General features: G+C 40.1%; 1 protein-coding gene across 1 annotated transcript in view; it reads left to right on the top strand.

Annotated features, from left to right (window-relative positions):
- Positions 1-1,516: 1,516 nt before the first annotated feature.
- STAB2 (stabilin 2) overlaps positions 1,517-27,252 on the top strand; it is an 86,082-nt gene continuing 60,346 nt past the window's right edge. The window contains exons 1-12 of the mRNA XM_030469097.1: positions 1,517-1,600; positions 5,860-5,993; positions 6,780-6,895; positions 11,193-11,278; positions 12,128-12,197; positions 14,606-14,701; positions 14,991-15,116; positions 17,144-17,340; positions 18,365-18,498; positions 23,874-24,007; positions 25,685-25,767; positions 26,449-26,598. Coding sequence (XP_030324957.1) covers positions 1,517-1,600; positions 5,860-5,993; positions 6,780-6,895; positions 11,193-11,278; positions 12,128-12,197; positions 14,606-14,701; positions 14,991-15,116; positions 17,144-17,340; positions 18,365-18,498; positions 23,874-24,007; positions 25,685-25,767; positions 26,449-26,598 — 1,410 coding nt within the window. The remainder of the gene's footprint in view (positions 1,601-5,859; positions 5,994-6,779; positions 6,896-11,192; positions 11,279-12,127; positions 12,198-14,605; positions 14,702-14,990; positions 15,117-17,143; positions 17,341-18,364; positions 18,499-23,873; positions 24,008-25,684; positions 25,768-26,448; positions 26,599-27,252) is intronic.

Here is a 27,252-nt window from a genome sequence, read left to right as displayed (position 1 = left end):
ATCACACACACAGGGACCAGGCAAATATTTTTTGTCCAGGTAGCATAGACAAAAGAGAAAATCCTCCAGGATTGTGCTCTTTTCAATTAAAACCTGAGCCATTCCTCCCCACCAGGCCTGATTGTACATTGTATGCAAAACCAAAGTAGCATGAAAGGCCTTGACCTCAGAAAAGAGAAACTGCTTTTCTCAGGGCCATACATACCGTCAGCATTTACATTGCAACCCCTGGCTGCTATCTTGTCTGTATAAACAAGAAATTATTTATGTTCCTCATCATAAAGCAGAAAGGAACAGGATCTGATGACCACGCAGGAAACATCTTGCCCTGCCACCTCCTACAAGCAATTTTGAAGTATTCAGTTAGAACATGTAACAAAACTAGATTAATTAGTGTATTATATGTGTATCACCACTGAATTCCTTAGGAAAACAATACAAACAAGATAACAGGTTACAAGTGCACCATTGTATTTGTGGTCTAAAGGTGAATGCAACATCATGCAACATGATTAAAAATAGAAATTTGAGAGAAAGCACTATCTTTACAGCCACTATCTTGTGGGCTCTTCAAAAACTTAACCTGGCTTCAAAGCACAAATTTATATTAAGGGACTCTTATGGTGTGCCTTCAAATAATTGAAAAATTATAATGCCAGGAGCACAAAGCAAAGCTGGCAAGCCAGAGGCAGCCAGATTTTAAGGTAATTAAGATACAAGAGAGCCTGCCCTTAAAAGACTGACCAGAGCAGCAGCAAAGAGCAGCACTAGAAAAGAGCTGAACAACTCTTAAGAAGAAAGACAAACAGTCATGCTTTTGGCAAATCAGAATGTGTATCTACTCATCTCTCCTAACCACCAAGTAATACAGCTGAGTTATATTTCCTCTGCTTAGCTCCAGGAAATCAATGAAAATGATTTAACAAAAATAGCAAAAATTAATGAAAAAAAATGCTCCCCCTTTTTATCCTATTACTGGGAGATGTTCTTTTGGCCTCCTGAGACCAAGTCAGTAGTAATTCTCCCAGAACCACATTCAGGGGAACAACCCTCATGTTATTAGGGTTGACAAGGCAGCTTCCAGGGATCCTTTGCTCTGCCATAGGTCAGATTCAAAAGCACAGCAGTTGCTCCCATCCCCTGTCCATGCCCACCTAAAAGACAAAAACATCATCTGTCATAATGGCTCAGTGTCCTTGGTCTTGTACTGTCAACAGTTTCAGAGAGAGGGATAATTGAGCACAGCCCTGTCAGGATATCCTGTCATTCAGTTAGGAAGGGTTTACTCAGCTTTGCAGTGAAAACTTTCAGCAAAGACCCTGCATTTTGGAATTTGTCCTGCCTGCAGGCAAGCTTCACATGCTTCACTCATTCTCCTTCAGGAAGACAAGAGTCCTGTTAAACTATTTGCCTAAGAAGGCAGAAGAAAGAGCAGCTCTAACAAATGTTTCCTTATAGTCAGAATTACAATTCTTCTGTCTAGAGAAAGAAAATAAATAAAATCCAGTTCTTCACAATGGAAAAATATCCAGGTTTTACATTATTTCTGGCTTTTTTGACTGCAGTGAAGCCATGTTTGACATCACAAGTTACAGATGAGGTAAGAAACAGCTTTTTATTCAAGTAATGAACTTTTATGTGTCTGTATTACACTATGGTGTGGGGGCTGTTTCACTATTACAGAGGGACTACTTATCAGACATTATCAGATACTGGCTTTAACATTCACTGATGCCATAGGATGATGAATGAGAAAATGAGTGCTGTGCAACTAATCCCTGTGAAATAAAAAAAATACATCTGTTTATTCCAGGTGATAATTTGACTTAAATGATGCTTCATGAGTATGCTGAAATTGCCTCTAAAAATTTTAAATGTGACAAAACACTGTGGATGATCTACTCATCAAAAGAAAAATGTGGGAATTTCTGATAAATCAGAAGGCAAACTTAGAAATTTTTCCACAGTGGTTATTATCTTCTCCAGTAACCACAAGGAGGAAAAACTGTTTCAGATAGGTGGGGGAAAATTCTAACGAATTGAGCTATTGGAAGGAATTTTACAAAGTTTTAAATTTAAGTATAAAAAAAATCTGTATGCTTTTGGAGAAATGGTGCAGTTGTTGTGTACAAATCCTATGGATCTGTGGAATTTCACATCTGTTTTCACCACCCTGGTAGTTAGGCAGAAAGTGTTGGGCTATAAATCTGAGCTAGGAGTTCAGATTTGAACCAGCAAGGCAATCACTCATCTAAACTGTCTCACAACATGAGGTTTTACATTACTGTCTTCTGGAGAGAAATCACTTGTGAAAGAGGAAACAAAATGATGGGGAGAAATTGCTCAGGTCTGGGTTTTTTCAAATGGACAAATACTTAAAAAATTACAAAAAATACCTGAAAAGGTGTGATCTTTTTCAGTCTCTAAAAAAAGTGCTGCTAACTAATTTCCTTTCTTCCATTTTCCAAAACAGCAAAAGGGAAAATAAGGAAACTGGACAAAGTGGAAGTGATTTAAGCATTTTTTTAAATCTGGGCTTTCATAGTTGGTGGTAGGGAAAGGTTATAATCTATTATTTTAGTTAGATTTAACCTTTTCAAGATCTCCTTGAATTTTCTTGTTCCAAAAATGGAATTTTGTGATGTACCTTTTCATGACAACTTCTGTAGCAAAATAATTTCAGCCACTCCTGAACCTTAATATCCTACAAGCCCAGCAACTCTTCACAGCTTACCCTGAGCACCTGCAAGGAGAAGGGCTTCAGTAGCATCAGAAAACCCTCCGGGTTTATGATTCCTCAATATTAAAAATACTGATTTGGCTCAGTGGAAATAGTCATAGGAGTCATGGTGCCCAGACTCTGTATTTGTGCTGGTTTGGTTCCTGCTGTGGCTTGTGAGTCTCCTCTCACAAAGACAGACCCTTCAGGTGGTTGCATTGGTGTTGAGCACCAGGGCTTTGAAGAGCTTGAAGCGTTCAAGCCCACTTGTGTTGGTACCTGTTGAGGTGGTTTTGGATGGGAAGTAAGGAGGAGAGAAATGATCTGGTTTGAGCTTCTGGCAGCCACCTTAGAGCTGAAGCCCAGAGAGCCAGATCAGCTCAGTGCCCCCCCCGGCACAGGGCTCTGCTGAGGGGGCAGAGGGCGTGCTCAGGCTGCTCCACCTGGCACTGCTCACCAGTGCTGTGCCAACTGACTGATTGAGATGTATCCACATAATACCTACATATGGAAAAAGGTTTCATTTTTCTTCCAAAAGCACCTGTCTACCCAACAGTAAAAGTTTCACAACCCAGATGTAGCTACTCTACTTGAATACTGCCCAAATCAGATATCATCAGTACAATTATAAAGACTAAAATTTGAAGTCTAAATAGATGTTGATATATATTTATAAACTGGGTGACAACTATGGAGTCCCTTAGAGCTCATGCACTTTAATTGCCTCATCAGTGTCTGTCACATACTCACAGTTTTCACTACCCAAATGTGCTGCTGTCACAAACACCGAAGGAAGAATAATGTGAGAAACTGCTGGGGTGAGGGCTTCATCTAGGACTACCAGGCTGTGGCATATGTTGAAATCCTGCCCAACGTGCTAGTTTACATTCCTAGGCCAACCGTGAGCTTCTGCAGCACCCCACATATGCCCAGAAGGTCCAGCCAAGACTATCTGGACAGTAGAGAGCTGCATATGCACATATATTGTTTGGGCAGAAATACCAAAGGATGTCCATCAAGCAACACTAGGCAGCACTGCAATGGGCTCCATCCTTGGAAGTGGTGGCTTGGAATAGACCCTGGATGGCAAATGACCTGAAGCTCCCTCTGTGTCACTGCTACACAAAGTGTTAATGTTCCATTTGCTGAGGTGAGAGGTAAAAATGCCCTTTCAGGGGGAGTGCATGAGCCCCATTCATGGGCACAGGAATTGCCCAGAGAGGCCAAGCTTGACACTCCCCATCCAGGAGGCTATTGCCAAACTGGGCAGGATCTGGAGGAGAGCTTGGGAATAACCTGAGAACTGAGAAACCAGAGTAATTTTAGGGAATTCAAGAAATGCTGTTTATTTAGGTGCATACAGAAAATGTACTCTAATCTCAGTCTGTAAGTATTCATAAGAAGGGAGCAGTAAACTTGGTAGCAAAACAATTTTGTATCTATCCTGTGAAATACAGAAGAGAAATGACTGAAGACCAAAGCAAAACCATCATAGGCAAATCACAACAGAAGCAACACAACACAGTTTATCCTTAGCTGTCCATTTCCAAACCAAATGAATGCTTTCTAAAAGATCCTCTTGTTCAAGCTAATTTTCATGCAAGAACTTCTATTATTCTGTATTATGCTCCTGTGCTATAATTTTAGCTTTATCATCTAGGAAACTACTTAAAACATCCAAAAAAACCTCTAATATATTTAAATATTTTCATATGGATGATGATGCTGGAACTGGCCCCTGCATATATACACACATGCACAGATACTCACACAGTGGGCAGGTACAATTTCTCAAGATAAACATTAAGTATTTCCTGACATTGCCCTGGCAATGATTCAGACATTGCTTTAATTGACTATATGACTGGTTCATTGAAATCCCATTCAGAGAGTTCACTCCAATTCTACTGTGCCAGACAGGAAGCCTGTTGTAGTCAATATTACTTGAGAGAGTTAAGACCACCTAAATTGGGCCATACTTAAGAGAACAGTGGAATAGAAAATCAGCACTTCACAGTAATTCCTCTCCAAGAATGATGATCTCATTTGTTACTTTTTGTTGGCTTTTAAAAATGATATCTTGCATTAGATTGATTCTCACAATTTGTGAATTATGAACTTACTTCTACAAACACTCATCAGGAAGAAAAAGGATGAAGCCAACATTAGATGGAGTTCAGCAAAGACTCTGCTTTAAAAGAGTTTAAAATATGTTGGCTGTTTTATTAGTGGGAAAGAGGTGCTATTTTTGTTATATAGAAAATTTCAAATCTATAATTTCAACAGCCATAGTAAACAATGCTGCCACTGTGACAACAACCTAAGCTCTTTCTCCTTTCTGCCACCTTCTAAAGTAATTTTTCAGGTTTATGTTCTTGAAACCAGGAGCTCCACAGCAAGAAGGGTCATGAGCCCCTGGCATTTGTGCTACAGGACTATGACCAGGTTCCCCAAGCTAGGCTTGGGGAAAAAAAAAAATTAAAAAAGAGGGTGCTGCACATCTCAGTGTGCACTGTTCAGGTCAGGTCCATAACTTCTATGATACTTCAATGCAAAGAGTTAGATTCCATTCTTTTATAACAGCATGAAAATACCAGCCCTATTCCTTTAGTTCAGTATGGTGGTGGTGGTGATAAAAGGAAGCCTGACCTTTTGATATGTGCTGTGCTCAATGCACACAGAGCCACAAGCAACCTCCTCCTACAAACCTTATGTTTAATTTTGCCATTGGATGGAGAAGGCACTTGATGGCACTTGGCTTTATCCATCCTGATATGGGGTTGTGAGGCAACTCCAGAACTAATGCTCTGCAGGATGATGCTCTCTCCGTATCTGGCTTAAACACCTGCTGAATTTAGCATTAGTTGCTAAAGCATTCTTTGGAGACATATGACAGGTTTATCCTGCAGTGGCTGGACACATTTTGTGCAGACAAGCCCACTGCAAGGCCCTAAAATGTGGTCTATTATCTGGTTTAGCTTCAGAGCAGGGAGCTCCTTCTGAACAGGTTAGAGCTTGAGGATGGGAGTGAAAAAAAAGCTGAATTAAATTTGTGATTTTCCAACAATGCCACTGGGGTCTGAGTCAAAGCAAATCAAAGAACTTTTTCCTTCCTTCTAATTAATCTTTTCCTATTACAGACAAAGAAGCAATGTGATCAAAAGCTGGTTATTCAAATGAAAACTGAATGTGTACCTTGTTCCCTAAACCTCGAAACCCAGTGCCTGGCTGGTTACACCAAAATTACCAATGGGACTGGGATACCAGACTGCAGGTATCTCTTTTGTCAGAGATTTTCTTTATGAATACTGTTCTCCACAAATTAGAAAATATTCATTCATATAACTACTACTCCGTTCTATGCCATTTTCTTAAAAAACATCTTCTATTGGCTTCACCAATTTCACATGCCAAGCTTTACTTCAAGCCTAAAGTTAATCAGCAAATGGCATAAGAGGAAAATAAACTTTGCTATCAATGGCCTACCATATTTTTAATTTACACCATAAAATCACTTTCTTGTTTATTCTGCATCTTTTATATGAACGATATATAAATATTAAGTGATAAATAGGTATTATGATATAGATTATCTTTATATCATTCATATCATATAAATAACAGATTTTTCAAAATATCAGATTGGGGAGGTGTGGGGAATGAAGGGCAGAAAGAAATATCTCAAAACAGATTTGAAAACTTGCCTTCTAGATAAAAAAAGAAAAAAAAAACAAAAACAAAGGCAGTAGTTTAGGGGAACTGTAACTATTTTGAGCTTGCTTAACATTTAAAGAACCTGGATATTAAATAATGTTTAAAGGACTATTTCAAATCAAAACTCATAGCAAACTGCTAAGGATCTAAGCTCTAAGGATCTTTTCAGATCTTGAAGATCTTGCCATGCAGCATATTTTAGAACGAAGAAAAAAGGCAGATCAATACTATGAAGCTTAATGTGCTCTTCTCTGACAGTGAAAGCAGAAGAGGATATTAACAGTTATATTGTTCCTCACAGGAGACTTGTAAGTACTTTAAAGCAGCTCCAACTTCTTTTCCTCAGGTATTACCTAGAAATTAAAACACACACACGCTCTTTTCCGGGATGTCGGCATCATTGTTTAAAGGAAGTTGAACAACACGAGTGCTGCCAGGGACGTTGGGGCCCAGACTGCATGGGTGAGCTCTTTTCAATTGTCTTTCTTTTAATAATAATTTGAGTAGAAGTAAAGGAATGATTTTTATTCTTTTTAGAAGGTATTGCTATGAGAAGGTTGCTCTCAGGTTGTGTTTTAGGAGTAAAAATGAAAATCAGTTTTCAGCAACAACTTGAAATATTTGGAGTTGGAGAAAAACACGTATTTAAAGCTTCATTTAAAAAGAGAAATTTATAGAGAAATCAAAAAATTTCAGGGAACTCCCTTGGTTTTGAGACTTTCCAAACAAATAATTTCAGTCAATGTCTATAAAATGACTTTCCATTTGGAAGGATCCACACCACAAATTTTAAAAATTAAGATTTTCAAGCTGCAAGTCTAAATGTTTCATTTTTCATCAAAAATACCCTCTCATCTAAGTCTGAAATATTTCACAATCTTTAATTTTTTTTTACTTTTGATGGAAGGAGGGTATTTTCTCTCAGCTCAACTTGAAATAGTTTTATCTTTCAAATTTTTTGAAACTCCAGTGAATGCTAAAGGTCATTACTGAAGCAGGAGGTAGCCAGAAATGCCTCCCCTCCCACTCTCCATTACTCAGGATAAGTCTTTCAGCATCAAACCTCACACTACCAAGGTGGCCATCCAGACAGAAGTTTTTCTGCCTAGACAGATTGTTTTCTCCTTTATTTAATAGTTTAGATGACAGGGTAAAGATCTGGCTCAACATCTGTGAAGTACTTTTGTCCACAAAATAGATTTTAAAATTATTTTAGCATGGCCCAAGCTATGATTTACCAGTGATTTGCCTACTAAAGGAAAAATGGTCAAACCCTAGTTTACAGCTGCTTGTACAGAACCAGTAGGCGAATACTTGAGTACACAGTGTGTGGTCCTGCCTTCTTCTGCAAATAACTACTTGTATGGTGATTTTGGGGAGACCACATCACTCTCTACAACTCCCTGAAAGGAGGGGGTAGCCAGGTGGGGGTTGGTCTCTTTTCCCAGATGACTTTCAACAAGACAAGAGGGCACGGTCTTAAGCTGTGCCAGGGGAAGTTTAGGTTGGATATTAGAAAGAATTTCTTTACGGAGAGAGTGATCAGACATTGGAATGGGCTGCCCAGGGAAGTAGTGGATTCTCCGTCCCTGGAGATATTTAAAAAGAGACTGGATGTGGCACTCAGTGCCATGGTCTAGCAACTGCAATGGTGGGTCAAGGGTTGGACTCAATGATCTCTGAGGTCCCTTCCAACCCAGCCAATTCTATGATTCTATGATTCTACTGTTGTTCCACCAAATGCAGCCAAAGTTGTCTGGTGGGAAGAAGGCAATGCTACACTTGATTGTCATCCCATACTTCAGGGTGCTCTGGGAAGCCACGGAATGGGTGTTGGTGTTTCTAGAGGGGGGCAGAATTTGCCACACCTGCACCAGGGCCCTGTCTGCAGCACAGAAGGCTAGAGGTTGCAGGAGTGAGGAAGCCCTCTTCCTTCAGACAAAGTTCCCAGCCCCAAAAAGCAAAGCATCAAGGTCTCAGCATTGTTTCTGCTGTCATTTGGAGGAAGACAATAGCTCTTTGCGTTATCACCATCTCCCTAAGAGAGTACGGCACGCCTTGAAATGTCGGGAGGAAAGCCAGTCCTTCCTGAGGCCAGAGAAAAATCCCTGACTAGGGCTTTGCTTCACATTTACCATCTGATGACAATGACAGAAGTAGGTCCTAAATAGCACTCTGACTTCCTTCAATGATAGCACACACTGAAACATGCAGTGTGAATGAAAAATATTTGTTCCCCACCCCTCCCCATCCATGCCCAGCCCTCTGAAAAAAGACATCAAGGAAAAAGAGAAAATATGGGAGAAAAAAGCCCAGGGAAAAAGACCAGAACCTTTTAACACTCCTAGGGTCATCCAGCCAAGAGATGCCAAAGCTGGTGGGTGTCAGTGGGAGCTACTCCCTACCCCAGCTTTGGGCAAATATTTCCATGGCCTCAAAGAAAAGCTCAGGTACAAACTGAAAGGCAAGCAGTATGGACAACTGAGTAGAAAGCACTGCAGCAATACAGAAAAGAAGTTAGGAGGGGGAAAAAAAGGGCCAAGAGGAAAGTTAACATACCTAATTCAATTAAATTACATGTCCAAAATACATCTTTAGAAGTTTTACCTGGTGCTTCAGCCTGCTGGGATCCAGGTGAAGAGAAGTAATCCAAGGGGATGCATCCAAACACTCTTAGGAATTGTTGAATTAAACTCTATGAAACAAAACAAGAAAAAAAAATATTTTTAAGATCTTTTGGCCTTTCATCTCTGACAGCTGTAAGAGCTAGGCAGAAACACCTCTTTCTTACTACTATGCAAAAAAAACATCCTTACCAAAATCAAAGATCTCACTTCTCTCCAGCATGGGGTGGTGGCAGGTGACTGCACCAGCATCCCCCCAGTCTCCCAGTGCTGCCTCCTGTGGCCCTGCTGGCCAGGGGAAGCATTTTATCTTCCTTACCAAACTCATACAACAATATGGTCATTTGCAAACTTCTGATAAAGCTGTCCCTTGCTGGTGGTATCAAAACAAGGGACAAGATAAGGGCAAGTGTAATGAATATAAACTGTAAAAAAAAATGGTTTTTTTAGTAATTCTAAGGCAACCTTTCCTAGAATTTATATTATAAACAGAGTTATCTCATTATTTCTCTGTCTTTGCACATACAATAAAAACTGTCAGTGCAGGTAAAATTGTTTCCATTCAGAGCAAATATCAAAGCATTTGCATCTGTGTCACTCTAAAAGATATAGGTATCCTATGGTAGCCAGAAAACTAGATTCACTAACACCCACTTTAAAGATTAAAGTATATGTATTTATTACTTTACCTCATTATCATCTCAGTTCCTAATAAATGTTTTTATTTCAGCATGTATGAGGTAAACTGCACTAAAATTTTTTTTGTTTGTTTTTTGTTTTTTCACAAGAAGCTTCCTCCCATGCAACAGACCTCACAGATTCACTGTTAGAGAATAAATTTAAAAAATATTAACAGATTGTTATAAATCCACATACTTCAGTAAAATTAGGTGTGTATACACACCTACTTATTTGCTCATCACTCTGTCCAAATCAAGTTCTTTTTCATTAAAACTTGCCCATCACTTAACCACCTTAAATCAGAATAAAGTTACTCAGTGGGAGCGTAACTCCAGTGCTGCCCATCTCCACCCACACAGAACAAACAGGGACTCATTATAAGCAATAAATCTACCAGTAAAATGCAACAGAGAACCTCTGAGGGCAGCAGCAGTTTGATACATTTAGATACCACCTGCATCAGGGTTATGGTACCTAACAACAGTTAGAACTCCAGTTATGGGAAGGAAGGGCTCATGGAAGAGACTTAATAAATCATTTCCACAGAGAGGCTGCACAACTACAGAACGTAAGGATACCCCTAAGGGAGGAGGGGAGGGGGAATCTGACAGAGCTGTCTGACTGAAAATTAATGTAATATGCATTTCCTATAGGTAAACTTTCAGTAAAAATTATAATATTAAAAATTTCAACCAAAAATCAATTTTGATTTGGAAACACAATTATTGTTTCTTATCCTCTCCTGTTGGCTGGGGTTTTTGGTCAGATTCTGTCTCACCTTTTAAATCCCTGCCTGTAAGCATGGTTTTAGCACCAGAGGATCAGAAGAGTTTAGCACATCTTTAGCATACAAGTTTTACTAGCAACCACTGCACATCGGACAGAAGTGAGCTACAGGGTACCCAAATTTCAATTTCCAGGATCACTTGAATCACATATCAAAATCTTAGCAGACGTAGCAAGGAAAAGGAAGAACTTTTAACATCAAGCAAATGCATTTTGTGGGGAAAAGAAAAAGGCTTATTTAAACTCTAACTTAGCATATATATAATTATAATTCTCACAGCAAATATTCAATCAGATTTGTATGAACCTGCAGAAGTGGGCCAGCAAATTCTACTCGTATCAGAAAAGCTAACAGCATAGAGTGTCTGCAGAGAGAGGTGGATCAGCAGGGACAAAATCAAAATGATTCTTCAGAATAAGAGAACAAATTTTTGTGCTGTCCTTCAGCTACAGTCACTAGCTTGAGTTCCCAGACTAGAGGGAGTGATGGTCTCTGCTGAAGCTGAGATTCTCATGAAGAGGTCCACAGGTGCCAAACAGCAGCACTCACTGGAGGTCCCACTCTAGCCCAAAACCCTCCAGCCTCTGAGGCTGTCACCCCTAACATGAAAGTAGAGCATGAGAGTTCAGAAAGAGCTGACTGATGGCTTAAACCTTGTCATTTCCAGCCTGTCCAGGAGGAGCTGCATCACCATGCAACAGGAGAGGACGCTGCTCCCAGGGCATAAATGGTGATGGAACGTGCACTTGTCAGGTACATCCTTGGTATTAAATGAAAAAAAAATAAAAATAGCATGCAAACTCAACTAAGAAATAATGCATATTAAAAGATATATGCACATTAAAGGGAAATATTTAAGAATCAGTAGAGATTACCTACTTGAATTTTTTTTCTTTTGCGCTAATCATCACATTATTTCCAGAGTCTGATGCATATTCAAATGAAATTATTAAATGAGCTCTTTCATCTTGTCTTCCTGGAACAGGTGGCTTGAGTTCTTCTGTTTTTTAAAGTGTGCTATTATTTATGGCTTTTTGCCCTAATTAGAAAGTTTATACTTGGAACTAAACTCTCAGTACAATGTGAGTTGTAAAGCAGGAATAGCTTTGGCTTTATAACTAAAGCCAAGAAGACTTTTTTTAAAAACAATGGAAAATACACTCTTCTACCTCCCCTTCTACTGGTTAAGCTTCCCATTACATCAAGAGCACATCTGGGGACACGCAAAAAATTGGCAGAGTGAAAAACAGTCAGAAAATGCAACATAGAAATTGTAAAAATTCTTTGGACATTAGGCTTGATTACTTCTCTTTATTTTTGACTTGTTATTCTGAACATCTGATTTGATTTGAAGCATAACAGCTGCACATTTAAAATAAAAAAAAAAAAAGAAAAAAGAAAAGAAAAGAAAAAAAGAAAAAAGAAAAAAATTGTTTCAAAGGACAAGGTTTTTTCTAGATTGCAGTATTCACCTCTGATTTGCTGACTGAACCTTTATTGTTACTTTCTGCTGACAGCTAAGGATTCTTTTTCAGGCTGCTAAGTATATATCAATACAGAGACAGATGAGTTAAGTTTTGATTTCCTTTACGTAATTCACAGAAAGAATTTGGTGGAACAGCCTGTGAAAAATGTGCTGAAGATAATTTATTTGGTCCTCACTGCACATCAGGTAAGTTTAACCTTTCTTTAGTGAAGCAGGGGAAAGAAGGTGACTGAAAGCTATGTTCAGACACTAAGAAATCACTGTGAAATGGGGAAGGGGAGAGTTTCCCATCAAGAGCTTTTGCCTACTTCAGGGAATCAAGAGGCAGGAAAAATAAGCAGCTACTCAATTCCTCATTCAGAGCAGAGCTGGATTCATCTCAGGATTATGCAGACAACGCTTAGTGTAGAGCTACAAAAATATCTCAATCTTATCTTGAATATCTTTGTTACAGCCAACAATCAAATAAATCAGGGACTAGAATCACCTGTTCCACAGTTATGCTTCCCTTAGGGGATGGTAACTGGTTACTATTTTACCCATTCCTCACCCTAAATTAGGGATCTGCATTTACTTGGTCTGCATATAGGATTTTTTTGTGGTATTGCATGGGAATATGTTTAATACATAATTTATAATGGCTTACAGTGTTTTGATATGATTTTTAAATATATCTAAAAACTAAAACATCCATATTAAGGCATGAAATCCTCATGTAGTGTTGAAATCAATATATCTGACTCAAAAAAGGCCATTCTGAATCAGGCCAAAAGTCTTTCTAATCTAGTATCCAAAACTGGCGACCAATAGCTGATATCTAAGGAAAGAGAACAGGCAGCCAGAGATTGCATTCAAACTGCAGTGTTTGGATTCATCCTCCAGAATTCACGTAACTTCTCTCTGAGTCCAATTCTGCTTTTGCTTTTGACAATATTGTGTGCTGAGGATCTCCATAATTCAGTCACTAAGTGTGAAAAAGTATTAATTTGATTTAGTTTGGGGTTTTGGCTGGTGGGTCATTCCATTGGTTGGAATACTTCTATTAGAAGGAGAAGTGGGACATTGAGGGAGGAATCAGGACTATGTGCACTATTTAAAATGTATATTTATCACAAGTGTATAGATTTGTAAAATATTTTCCAGTTTTGCCTGTTTATTAATGATTTCTAGTATGTTATTTACCTTCCTGACCCCTGCTGGACATGAAACAGCTACATCAGAAAACTGCCTGAAAAAAAATATGTTAAGAAATACCTTTCTTAACTGGTAATAGTTCTTTATCTCTAAGGAAAACTCCTTGTTCCCTCAAGATCTACATGAAGTTACTTATGAAAAGAGTCACAAATGGCTTCATTTGTGAGACCTTAAACTGTGTCATCTTTCTACACTAAACCTATGCCACTGCTGTCTCAAAGACCCCTTTTCCACTAGCTGTCCACTGGATGCCAGTGTTGATACACAGAAATGTCCCTGAGCCAACATTTTCCTGAAAATAGGTTACTTGAATGAATTCAGATCATAAATGCCATTATTTTCCCAGATGCTACTGAAGGATTCAACTGCATATTAATTTAAACAACTTTTTACACCTCAGTTTTCAGATAATGGATTTCCTCCAAGCTTTCTAAACAGCTACAAATATGGCAAGTTTGTGACTAACTGCTTTTCAGTAATACCTTAAACACTCATTTTTATAGTAAGACAACAAACAAAGGTAGATTATTACTAATTAGGGTAAGTGATTTGCATGAAAGCAGGATAAGTCTTTAAAGGGAAGAAGACAGACTACATCACTGAAGCTTAACCACAATGTCAGTAATAGAACTCTGTACATCTTAGAGGCTTTTCCAAGTGTAACAGTACAGTGCTTTTATAAAAGCATCATTACAATAACTGAAACAGATATAAGTACAAAGCTTTTCAAGTATACATAAGGCTTCAGAAACCAGTTATAAACGGGGTCTCATAGTTGCCTGGACTATGAATATGGAGTCTTCCATGGATATTGCCACAAGGTTTATAACCAGAAATGGCAGAATACAGGGAAAGGAGAAGAAAAAAGCTTGAGACCTACACAGTGACTAATTATGCTTTTGACTGAATAAATTCTGGTGCAGGGGGGAGTCACAAATCTCATGTCTTCTGGAGGTGTTTGAGAGAGAGGCAAACAGAACTGAAGCAAAATTGAGCAACTTTTTATCTGCCATAGAAGTGGCTTGTGTTACAGCTTATATTCAACTTTGGCTCAAGACTGTATGTCAAATTGTACAACCTTTATGGTATTAGCAAATGGTCAGTTTGATGTTTATAGCTTGTGTTGTGAAGGCTTTCAGGCCCTCGGGCTATTAGCCTGTAAAAATCAGTATGTTATTTACTGATGTATGCAACTGGGAATATTGATCTTCTCCTTAATGGAAGGAAGCCTATAAATTCAGGAACTCAGGTCAAAGCTTGGCTTTGAAAAACCATACTTTGCAATATTTAACAGTTGTTGGCCAGGACACTATCTGCTATGGGTAACCATTAACATTATCTTAATCTGTTTATAACTCAACCACTATTAATCAGTACAGACAACCCATGTCTCCCTATAGTTTGTGACTGTGTTCATGGAGTATGCAACAGTGGAATTACAGGGGATGGAAGCTGCACATGTTTCTCTGGATACAAAGGGCTAAAGTGTGATCAGCGTAAGTACATTGCTTTTTTATATAAGTTATATTCAACAGCTCTGATGCAGTTAAAATTATCAAGGACAAGCATAATATTAATCTCAGATTAGTCACTCTTTAGCAACCAGCCATACACCAAACCACAAACCCTGTGTGTGTGCTCCCACAACCCTCATCATCACTTCAGTCACCCAGAAAAATTACCACAGCAGTGGGTTGGTGGTCCCAGAATCAGGAATATTTTGAACTGGTATACTGCAGGATGCAAGTGCAGACACAGCTTAACCTGTCACCTTCTGTCCATCAGCAATAGCTGAATGCAAGGCTTTGCAGTGCCCTGCAAACTCCAGATGTACTGCCTCAGAGGAGGATGGAAGACACCTGCAGTGCACATGTCTGCCCAACTACCACAGGGATGGTACACAATGTGAACGTGAGTAATTTTCATATCCACTGAGTTCTTTGGATACAACATCACTAATATTGTAGTTCAGATACTGAGTGCACATTTGAAGAAAATCTCATTATTGTCTTGACATAATTGTTCTTGGGTTCATAGCCTGAAGCAGTCACAGGTGAACAAACTAGGTTTCTTCTGGATGAAACTAAACTAAAAAAGCGTGCTCCAGAATCACAGGAGTCTGACTGCTAGCAAGCTTCAGCCCATGCAACCCTACTAAAGCTAGTAAACCCCTTTGAAATGTGTGGTGTGGAAAATGGGCCATCAGTGCTACAAATCCATTCCTATCATGTCTATTTGTCAAAGTTCAACCTCATCATTTACGTCCATAAAAATCTGCAACAGCAACCAAGGGCTTATATTTATTGAGTGGCCATCATGCAGTGGCTCAGCTATGTCACTAAGAATAAACTCTACAGACAAGGTTTCCAATTCTTTATGAAGCAAAGGTAATAGCAGCTTAGCTGGTGGTAAAAGTCTACCTTAAAGTTGTCTTTAAAGATGCCTCAAATTGCCATTGGATGCTCAATTAACTGTATTACAAGAGTCTCTACTTACATCATGTCTTACAGCACCAGTTCTTCCTTCTAGACTAATTGCAATAAGCAAAATTTTGTATCTGATGCTGGAAGTACTATTTAGTGAATGTTGACTTGCATTAGACCAGAAATACAATACTTCTTATCCTCTGCAGGAATTGTATATACCTTTTTATTATATATATACATATAGTTATTTACATTATATGATTCAACCTTCTTGGTCTTAATGAGTGCAGTCCTCTCTGAGTAGGCTTGAACAGCATCCAAGAGCAAGACATGAGAAAGTCACTCTTCAGGGAATGTGAGAGACAAAGTATTGCAGAAATTGCAGAAACTAGCAGAGAAGGAAGATGCTAGTAGCCCTGCCTCTCTGGGGTTTTGCATTGATGCAGCCTGCATGGATGGTGTTCCTCTGTCCCAACGCCTTTAGACACTGGGGTTATCTGTGGCTTTAGCCAGTCTCCTTTCACAGGACTGGCTCAAAGGCAAAGAACAAATAGGTCCGGCATAAGTGAAGGTAAGTGAAGATAGGTAAGGTAAGTGAAGATAGGTAAGGTAAGTGAAGATAGGTAAGGTAAGTGAAGATAGCAGTGGCTGCCCCAGACTCAGCTCAGAGGTGACATGGCTTATGGTGGATAGAGCATGTAAACATGCATGTTCTTCACACTGGAACACAAGAGAAGGCTCAAAAAAGCAAAGCTGAGCATTGCCAACTCTCTCCATCGCAGATGAGAGGGGAGTAAGAGATAAGGTGGAGAGAAGCCAGCGAGCAACACTTTTAGGTGAGTTGAGGGTCTGCCACCTTTGAGCTACAATGTGTGATTAACTGCATCCTAAACTGGACACAAAAGTACGAGAAGATTCTTCCCAAGCACTGCTGGGCTATGAGCAAGGACAAACAATGTTTATGCCTTGAAAAAAAAGAGCTCATAGAACTAATTAGTGAGCTTCCAGTACAGTCCTGAAACTACAGCAGCGTGGAAGACACAACTAAAGTACTCGCTGCCCAGTTTTCTGTATAGCTGCATGAATCCCATTCTACTGCTTCATTTCTGGAAAGGAAACTGCAAATGCCTATTGTGTTGAGAAATATTTTCCAACTGATCTAACACTGCTTAGAGCTTGTATAGACCTTGTATCATCTACCTGACCTTCTCTGGTTAAAATCCACTAGAGAACAAGGAAATAGCTGTGATATTTTAATGAGCACATTACATGTTTAATCTGTTTATAACTCAGTTTGCCAAGTGAAGAGATCATTTCTGTTCAAAAGCAAACGGTTGCTACGTTGGTATAAACACATTCCTCCTTTCTGTCTTCATGCTGCACAATACTTTGATTTTTGGCTGTTACAAGAAGTTTAATCTGCTGGGGCTTTGTTTGTGCTCTAGCAATTCCTCGTCTTGAATTTTAGAACTGCAGTCAATAATTCATTACCTCCATTTCTTTTTTCACAAGCTATCAACCCATGCTCCAAAAAGGTCTGCGACCCGAATGCCAACTGCATTTACCTCGGACCAAATCAGCATGAATGTGTTTGTCAAGAAGGCTACCAAGGGGATGGTCAAGTCTGCTTACCCATAGACCCTTGCCAACAAACATATGGGGATTGCCCTGCAAAGTCCACCATCTGCATATATGATGGTCCAGGAAAGGTTAGTGTTGAACAGGTACCCCAGATATTTCCTGTATCAACTGCTTAAGAAATAGTGCTTTCCCTCCAAAAAGCACCCATGAGGGTAAGGAAAGAGGGCTCAGGGACATCAAGCTCTGCTTCTACCTATGGCATGAGCATCATCATTGACCAGGTGTGAGTCCTTTTGCCTTCCCCTCCTCAGTGCAGGAATTTCATGTTTCCCCCTCTGAAAAATGAGAATGGAAATAATATTCTTTTTCCTGGAACATTTTACCTCAGATTTGCCTCCCCATAATGGAGGCACTGAAATGAAACTTCTCACAGTTAAATTTTGTCTCTCTGACCACTAGGAACTTACAGGGCCTGTAGGTTCCTTACACAGATACCACAGTTACACGCCTAACATTAGTGCATTTAGGAAAGAAGTAGTCTGGGGCTTGGAGGAAAACCAATGAAAGGCACTGTATAAAGACTGCATATTATACACACTGTTGGGAACTGGCTCAGATCTCCTTCTGTAAAACTCACCAAAAAAGCAAGACTTGAGAACACCATGCCTGTTTTGCCTGGACACCCTGAAGAGCCAAAAAGGGACATTCTGCTGTTCAGAGTCATATAAATTGCTCCACTCAGGGGTGTCAGTGAGCTGCATGTGGGTGGCACACACGGGCTGGGGGGTACAATGGCACTGCTGATATACCTCACTCATCGAGTACACTTTCACACTCATTTTAGGAGGCAGAGGGCTGTGGGAATAGAGGTTAAAAAATTGGCCTACCCACACTGGTTTTTAATTTTCTCTGGTCACAGAAGTGAATCTAAAAGGCCTTTATATGAAGGGAATTTTTCTGAAAGTCAGTAGTTTTCTGGAGTGGATAAAACCTAGAAGGGAGTTGTATAAACATGGATAAGCTTTATATTTGCATGTGAAGTCACCAGGCAATCAAAGAAGGCTTGGGAAGTTCAGTCTTTTAACCCTAGAAAGTATGCTGAAATCCTCTACATATAATTTCTCTCTCCTCCCTCTCCTCTTTCTGATTTAGTCCCACTGTGAATGCAAGGAGCATTATACAAACTTTGTACCTGGGAAAGGATGCAGCATGACCAACATATGTGAAACAAACAACACCTGCCATAAAAAAGCTAAATGCTCAATGGTTGCACCAGGACAGATCATGTGAGTCTTTTTGCTCATTAAAGCTTTCATCCAGTTTCTCCCTCTTCCCTTTAGTAAACAGGATCCTAAAATGATACCAGTGGATGAACACCTCCTGAAGTTAGCACTAGTGGTTTCTTTATCAAGGACAAATTACAAGATTTAAGAGGGTTAGGGTCAACCAATTCGCACAGTGTTTGATTTCATCAGTTCATTTGCTAATACCTGTTAATTTTTATTTACAGAACATTCACAGGTCATTTCTACACTAGTAAATAAAAAGGACAAAAACTTCTTTTTTGCTCCTCAGGGCAAGCAACACGGTCTGTCTCACAGCTGAAGTCTCTTCTTCCAAAACAGAGTAGCTGCCTTTTGGCAGTGGTCCCTGGCACACTCTATCTCTTCAGCTATGCCTGAGCACTGTCTGGGAAAGTGCTGGTTGCTGTGAGCCAGAAACATGCCAGGCAGCATGCTAAAAATTAATCACCATTAATTATCAATGGAAAATTAAGGGAGCACTCTCTCTTTGGTATACTAATACAGATACAGCTAAGGAATCTGAGGATTTGGATTGCATGTTGCTATAGCCCAGTGATGGCTAATACAGGGTTTAAAGAAGTGTCCCCACAAATTTAGTTTTCAGGAGCTGAGAGTTTGAATGTGAAAGGCAAGACAGGCCATTAGTTGTAAAGTGGGAACAAATTATTATACTATATATGTACAGATCCATAGGCAGAATGTGTTCTCTCTGTAGAATATTCTTATTACTTCATCACGCATCATCTCTCAGTCTTCTATCAACATCACTTTCGTGTAAGATACTGTGCATTTCAACCAAGTTTATCTAGAACATTCCCTAGTTCATTCTAGCACATGTGACACTATTTCAACTGCACATAATATTTACTTCAACAACAGCCAAGTACCGGGTCCTGCACTTTGGCCACAACAACCCCATGGGGAGCTCCAGGCCAGGCACAGAGTGGCTGAGAGCAGCCAGACAGAGAGGGACCTGGGAGTCTGGATTGACAGGAAGCTGAACATGAGCCAGCAGTGTGCCCAGGTGGCCAAGAAGGCCAATGGCATCCTAGCCTGTATCAGGAACAGTGTGGCCAGCAGGTCCAGGGAAGTGATTCTGCCCCTGTACACAGCCCTGGTGAGGCCACACCTCGAGTACTGTGTCCAGTTCTGGGCCCCTCAGTTCAGGAAGGAGATTGAGGTCCTGGAGCAGGTCCAGAGAAGAGCAAGGAGGTTGTGAAGGGATCCAGCACAAGTCCTGTGAGGGAGCTGGGGGTGTTCAGCCTGGAGAAGAGGAGGCTCAGGGGACACCTCATCACTCTCTACAACTCCCGAAAGGAGGGTGTAGCCAGGGGGCGTTTGTCTCTTTTCCCAGGCAACTCTCAGCAAGACAAAAGGGCACAGTCTCAAGTTGTGCCAGGGGAGGTTTAGGTTGGATATGAGAAAGAATTTCTTTACAGAGAGGGTGATCAGACATTGGAATGGGCTGCCCAGGGAAGTAGTGGATTCTCCGTCCCTGGAGATATTTAAAAAGAGACTGGATGTGGCACTCAGTGCTATGGTCTGGGAACTGCAGCAGTAGTGGATCAAGGGTTGGACTTGATGATCTCTGAGGTCCCTTCCAACCCAGCCAGTTCTATGATTCTATGATTCTACTTATACTAAACTTAGTATACTGTACAGCTATACTGCACTACATAAGTCAGAAAGTTAAAAAAAAATTCCATACTATGTAACTCAGGACATTTCTTTCCTAGTTTGTCACTGTTTCACTGTTGCAATTCAGTTTTCAACAGCTGAGGAAATACAGAGAATTTTAGAATAGGAAATCTAAAAATTTATGTCTATGGGGAGGAAAACAAACAATCCAAACGCTTTGCACATCCCTCAATCAATGACCTTTAATGATAAAAACAAGCACAGAAGAAAAAGCGGAATTCAAATACAACTCTAACTATCTTTTTGGCAAAAAAATGAAATCATACTGAATCATTTCCAATAAAGGAAAATCAATTTATGGAAGAGGAACTTCACAAAGAAGAACATTGATTGGCAAGTGTAGGCATGCTGTATTTTTTCTGACAAGTGACAGATACTTACTGAATTTTGGCTGTATCCCACATTCTAAATGTATTTTAGAGAGCTTGTTTGGGTAGGGTTTTTTACTTCTCCTAAACTACAAAGCTGTTACAGAGGCCACAAACCTGCATTGCTTCCTTTCTTTTGTTTTTGTTTTCAAACTTGATTGTTCTGTCAGCTTTCCCCATAACAGAATCGTTTCTGCTTTCCCCAGAATCAAATGACTTGTACAAGAATAAATCTCTTCTACAGACAAAGGTGTAGAAAATATAAAATTTAGTTTGTGAACATAACAGAGCAACCTCCTGGAAAATCAAGATTATCTCTCTTTTCTGTTTTCTTATAGATCTTCCTTGAGTGAGTGCTGACACTCTCTGTGGCATTGCTTCAGCACAGTAATTATGTCCAGCATTGCCCAGGAGCTACAAAGCTTCAACTGGTATAGAATTAAATGCATATTAAACCATAACCTCCTGAAGTTTCCAAGAAATCTCTTTCTTCTCCAAGAAGAACTAAACACAGTTATTTTATTTTTAAATTCCTTCTTTTTACTCTCTGTCTTCAATGTTAGAAATCAGCAGCTTCATAAAGCAAAACTGTTATACAAGTTTCAGATAAAATGGAGACAGAAAATTGAGCTCCCCTTTTCCAGAGAGGTACAATCCTCTAGCCCCACCTGAGCAAGCTGAAGTAGTGTCAGTTCCTGTATTTTTCATCCCCGCCTAATACTGTCCATGCAGCGTATCATGAAAACATCAAACAGCTTAAGTTGAAATAGTCCATCAGGATTTGTGGTAAAGCTGTTCCCCTTCAGAGGTGGACAGACCTTACACAGACCTTTTGAACAGAGTGTGTTCAAAGCAAAACCAATCTACAAGGCCAGACGCAGTCTGAGTGCTAACCAGACCATCCAGACAAAGAAAGAAGAGGGCTGACCATCAGAGATACATCCTAAAAATCTGAGATCCTTTTTGGCTTCAATTTTTAGCCCTCCAGACTGACTGATCCACTCAGTCACTGGTCCTTCCCAGGCCTGGCCAGAAAAAACTACTCCATGAGAAGGGAGGAGGGGACAGACAGGTTGGAGGGTTGAACCTGGAGAAAGAGGAGCCATGTGCTATTGCTATGTGCTTTCCTTTGGCAGACAAATCTAAACTCTGCTACGGGACACCCACTCAGTTATAAGTAACATTGTTCTCAGAAAATAAATTTCAAACTACATCAGTATTCCTGCAGCTCATTGTGCCCCGGGAAATGACAGCAAAAAAAAAAAAAAAATAATTTTTATGTTCAAGTACCTGCTTCTTTATGACTATTTATTAAAAAAGAGAGAGGTTTATTTTGAAACCTTGATCTGATTTGTGCAGTATCTCAAGGGTAATATATTTTTTTCTACTAACTATTCCTCAGCTCCTTTGAAGCCTCAGGATTTATCTTCTCTGCTCAGAAGTGAAGAGGGCTATATACATCAATGCAGGAATATTTACCCTATCAGAACAAAACATTCAGCCCCTGGGAAGGATCTGCTCCTCTCTCCTAGCCCTAACGCCTTTAGCTGGGCTCAGCAACCATGCCCCTCTACCCAAGAGAGCCCCTTAAACAGAAGAGGAGTCACCATCAGACTTCCATCCTGAAAATTTAAGATGCTTTTAGATATCTTTCTTTTACTCAGAACCAGAAGGAGTCAAAGCTTTAGCCTCTTGGCTAAAACACCAGCATCCCTCTGAGTCTATAAGCATCACACTATGTGGAGATTTCCAACTGAGATTGCTCTCATCAGGGAAACAGCTATGGTAGAGCCCATATTTGGGACACAGGAGCTGATTTGGCATCAGGTTAATACTACTGGTAGGGTGTGAATGGCAGATGTGTTTATAACAACCAGCACATGCAAATTATTAGGTCATTAGTTATATAAAGAACTTTCTTTGCTTGTGTGGAGTGATGTTCCTTTTCTGACCATGCCTTTGGAAAAAAATATCCAGCGAGATGAACCATTAAGGATAGGGCTTACAGGAATAATGACTTAATTAGGAGACTTAATTAGGAAAGGCACTATTAAAAGCCAAGGCTTGGCAACACATAGCATATAGTTTTTTAGCTTCCTAAATATAGTGAGGGGTTTTTTCAGTGCATGCTAAAGGCTTAAAAGTTTCTGCTTTAATTTTAGCACTGAAGATGAGTAAATGACTGAGCTGACATCACCAGTCAGTCCCTTAAAAGCAGCCAAGCAGCAGCTGATTTTCTGAAACAGCAACAGAAAGAGCTGAGGTTGACAAAACCAGCAGGGACCAGTGGCCCCTGACATTGAGGCAGGCTTAAAGAGTCCAGATCTTTAGGAAATACTAACCAGCTCTCTGGGTGAATAGTAAGGTTGACACAAGGTCAAGGCACATTCAGGTCCTAGTTGTTCTTTGAAACTCACACCATTTGTACTTGTCAGCACCTAATAGCAAGGATCTGTCAATCATGTTGACAACCAGCAATTTCTTCCCCACCTCTCTTGAAATGCTGAGTCTTTCCTCAGCCATAAAGTTCAGTTTTCATGAGGCATCTTTCCCCCATCATAGGACAGAAAATACCAGCCTGACAACGGGAGCTGTTTTTCCATAAATTTTCTTTAAAATTTGCTGTGGCTGCAACATGCTACTTGATTTGCAGCCCATCCCAAGGCAGTAAGAACACACTGCACCCACCTCGAGGCATTGCCTGTCACTTTCATGGGCATCACCACCTGAGACTGCTTTGAATCTATGTAGGACTTGGTCAAACGTACATCACTGACACCTCTCAAAGGTTTAAGTCCACAGGGGACAGCCAGTGTGTTACAAGTGAGGTGCTATTTACAGTGCAGAGACAGCAGAATCATAAAGTCTACTTTTGAAAAACCATAAGGTTTTGTGCTTCAGCAGCTTCAGAAAAAAATAGTAAGTATCAGCATCACTGCCCAAAATGGCTGCATTACGTGAAGAACAGGGTAACAAACAACCACTTTGCTTTGTTGAAAGGACTGACAACCCTGCCTTTCTTTTTCTACCAGTACCATGCTGCTATCACAAGGACTGATGAGTTGCCAGCATCCCCTTCATGCATAACTACCACTAATCCTGTTGAGTCCCATGTAGTGTTGAGGGGCTTCACACAACTGCATATAGAAGCGAAAATTAGACTGAAATGGATCGGTGCTACCCAGAAACACATTCTGAGAAGCAATAGGTAACACCTAGAGCAGGCTTAGTGAGAGCCTCACCAACACCACAGGGCATCAGTACACAACTGGAATGACATTCCCTTGGCAGGTGTACGTGCCAGGAGGGCTCCGTGGGGAACGGATTCGTGTGCTACGGAAACATCATGGAGCGCCTTCAGGAGCTGAATGCAGAAGTAGGAGGACGCTGGCAAGGCAAGCTGATGTCTGCCTTATCACTCATGGGTAAGTGACTACATGCAAGCAGAGTTAGCTCCTGATGGGTGGGTGGATCTTGCCCTGCCTTCCCCCAGCACCCACAGATGCAAGAAGGTGCCACCGACAGCATGACACCAGGCGCACCCTACTCAGCGGAGGCTCCATCTGACCACCTAAAGGTGCCTTTGCTCAGCATGCCATGCAATCTGCAAGAATGTCTGAGTAGATGTGCTAAAAACATTCCTCCAACCCTTCACACATAATTTTGTAACACCAGTGGGTTTTGCCCAACAGTGGGAAGAAGTGGGATCATCCCACCTCCTCTTTCTAACTGCCCTCATTTATTTGGATAATTGAGATTTGATCTGGACTGATGCACAAACACCACAAAAACCCCTGAGGATTCCCAGCAGGGGTCCCTCTTCCCCAGTCCACAGCCATCAGCAGTGGCATTACTTTCACTGGGAAAGAGAAGAAAGGCAAGTGGAAGAGACTGATCCCATCCACTGTCTGTCTCCATCATAAAATCTTTTCAATGGGAAAGACCATTAAGATCATCAGCTTCAACTGGTAACCTAGCACACTGCCAAGTCCACCACTAAACCCTGTCCATAAGCACTACAGCTACACATGTTTGAAATACCTCCAGGGATGGTGACTCCAACACTTCCTTGTACAGACTATTCCAGTGCCTGACAACCCTTTAGGTGAAGAATTTTTCCTAATCAAAGAATGGTTTGGGTTGGAAAGGGCCTTAAAGATCATCTAGTTCCACCCCCTCTGCCATGGGCAAGGATACCTCCCACTAGACCCAGTTGCTCAAAGCCCCATCCAGCTATGACTTGGACACTTTCAGGGAGGGAGCAGCCACAGTGTCTCACCAGCTTCACAGAAAATATTTTCTTCCTAATGTCTAACCTGAATAATGTGCCATTTGATTTACTAACCATAATCAACAAAGATTAACCACACAGATTATTTTACACTATATTCATTCCACAGTCTTTCAAAATCTAAGAATTTACATCAGAATAATCCCCATTGTTTTGTAAAACAGCATATTAATTTTGAGATATACTCTTTGGTATGACATATCTACCAAGACTGCAAAGATATTTTTTTTATTATTTCTGATTTTAAACCTCTGGAAAACGGAGTTGAATATTAGAAACATTTAATGCCTTCAGCTGCAGAATCAGTGTCCTCATACTGCTGTCTTGGAAACAGAAATACCACCTGAGTAGAAAATTAGCTTTAATTAACTTTCAGTGCATCAGCTTTTATTACCAGCTCTGGTTTTGCTGATATTCTCACTACTAGCAGCTTAGAAGCAGCATATCCCTCATCCCATGAAAACTGAACTGATTTAAAGGAGGTGGCCATCTTCCTGTAAAGACTCAACGCCACAGAAACACCATTTTCATGTCCATCACACTGGTCTGCATGCCACAGAATCTTGGCTGCCAGTTTTACCTCTTCTTGTGTCAAATGTACAGCAGCACCCGAATTTCACATCCCCTTCTGCCTCCCATCTTCCAACTTGAATTTTAGAACTTTATATTAACATTTAATAATCACAGATAGTCTTATTTCTTACTCTGCCCTTGCATACCTAGCACGAAGTAAGCAGTCCCTCCCTCCAGCAAGTTTTTCAATACATATTTAAACTTTTCTTTCTTTTTTTTTCCCCTCTCTCCTTATAAGAAAATGTCTATGAATGGCCACTGAGTACTCTGGGACCATTTACAGTACTTGTACCAACAAACAAGGGTCTCAAAGGTACAAATGTAAGTAAACAACCGAGAGGGGTTTTAACTGGGAGGTTGTTAGGGGGGTGTTACTTCCATCATAAATCTCATCTGTGTTAAAAGTCTTCGGATTCAACAGAATCAGAAGTACCTTTTTCTCTAGTGTACTTCTGGATACATTTAAATCTAGTGGCCAGAGATTGTGCTTTTTCTACTTGAAAGAAAAACAAATTAATTTGGCAAGTCAGGGTAGAATGCAGTCATGCACCAAGTAACTTTTGGATTGCGTTACATGCCCATGCTGAAGGGTTTTTCATTTAGTTGAGACAGGGGTTGAAATAAGAACTGAATTTTCAGCAGGGAGGCTTAGAGGTCACCTTTTATGTAAGGATCATAAAAAATTATGGATTTAGTTTAAATTTAAAAAAAATTAAGTGGCCAGTTATGCAAATGGCCAGCATCCAATACCTTCAACTACAGTCAGAACAATTCTGTGGGCAACTGCAGCTCATAAAGGGACACAAGGGTGTGATCTGAACTGAACTGAACTTAAGAGAGGCTTCCACTTGGTTCAGCCCCTGTTTGCTTCAGAAGAAAACATAGAATTTCACTGTCTATTTGGAGAGAAATAAGCATTTACCATGAGATATATATATAAATATATATTGGTTTTAGATTAAGTTCATATTGAAATAAATCTCTGTTCTTCTGCTCTTCTAGATAAAGGATCTTCTGAATAATAAACAGAAAGCCCAGTACTTTGTGAAACTCCATGTAATTGCTGGTCAACTGAATACCAGTAGCTTGAATAATACTAATGTAATTTATACTTTGACTGGCAAATCAGGAGAGGTATCAAAGGGAGAAAAGGTAAGTGGTCTTGCAGCCTACCTCAGAACACTGCTATTTTCTGTTTTCTCTAAGAAAAGGATGAAAGGACTTTCCACAGCAAAATGTCAGGTTGCAGATTGCTGTGGGATTATGAAATACCACAGCTTTGGCCGTGCATGACAAGAAGTTTAAGTGAAACTTGAAATCTCACTGGCAAAGTTTCTACTAAAATCAGTGAAAACAAAAATTACCTTCAAAGATGAGTCACTAATGAGTGACATACTGACCTGACACAGACCACTCTAAAAATGTTTACTAATATTAAAGTCATCTTAAATCTGCAGACACAACCAACAAGGGCTGCAGGGGATCATTAAGAGAGCCTTGATGAGGTAAGAGGGGTAAAAGCCCAGAGTTTATGCTGGAAACCTCTGTGTACTCCTCACACAGAGCAAGCAGTGACTGCACTGCAGATCCCACCTCCCACTGAGCATCAGCACCCTTTGAATGATGAAGGAAACAGAAAACCATAAAAAAGGCAGATGGCAATTCATCATGAAAAGCATGAAGTTCATCACTATCCCATCTTACTTGATGTCAGAGTATATCACAGAAGTCTGATCCCACAGTTTTTAAAAAAGTGTTCTCTACAGCTCACAGATTAGATTTTATAATATAGAGTTATTGGTCTTG

Source organism: Calypte anna, chromosome 1 (genome assembly GCF_003957555.1).
Source record: "Calypte anna isolate BGI_N300 chromosome 1, bCalAnn1_v1.p, whole genome shotgun sequence".
Lineage (NCBI taxonomy): Eukaryota > Metazoa > Chordata > Aves > Apodiformes > Trochilidae > Calypte > Calypte anna.
Note: the sequence above shows the minus strand (reverse complement) of the source record. Positions and strands in the feature narration are given on the sequence as shown.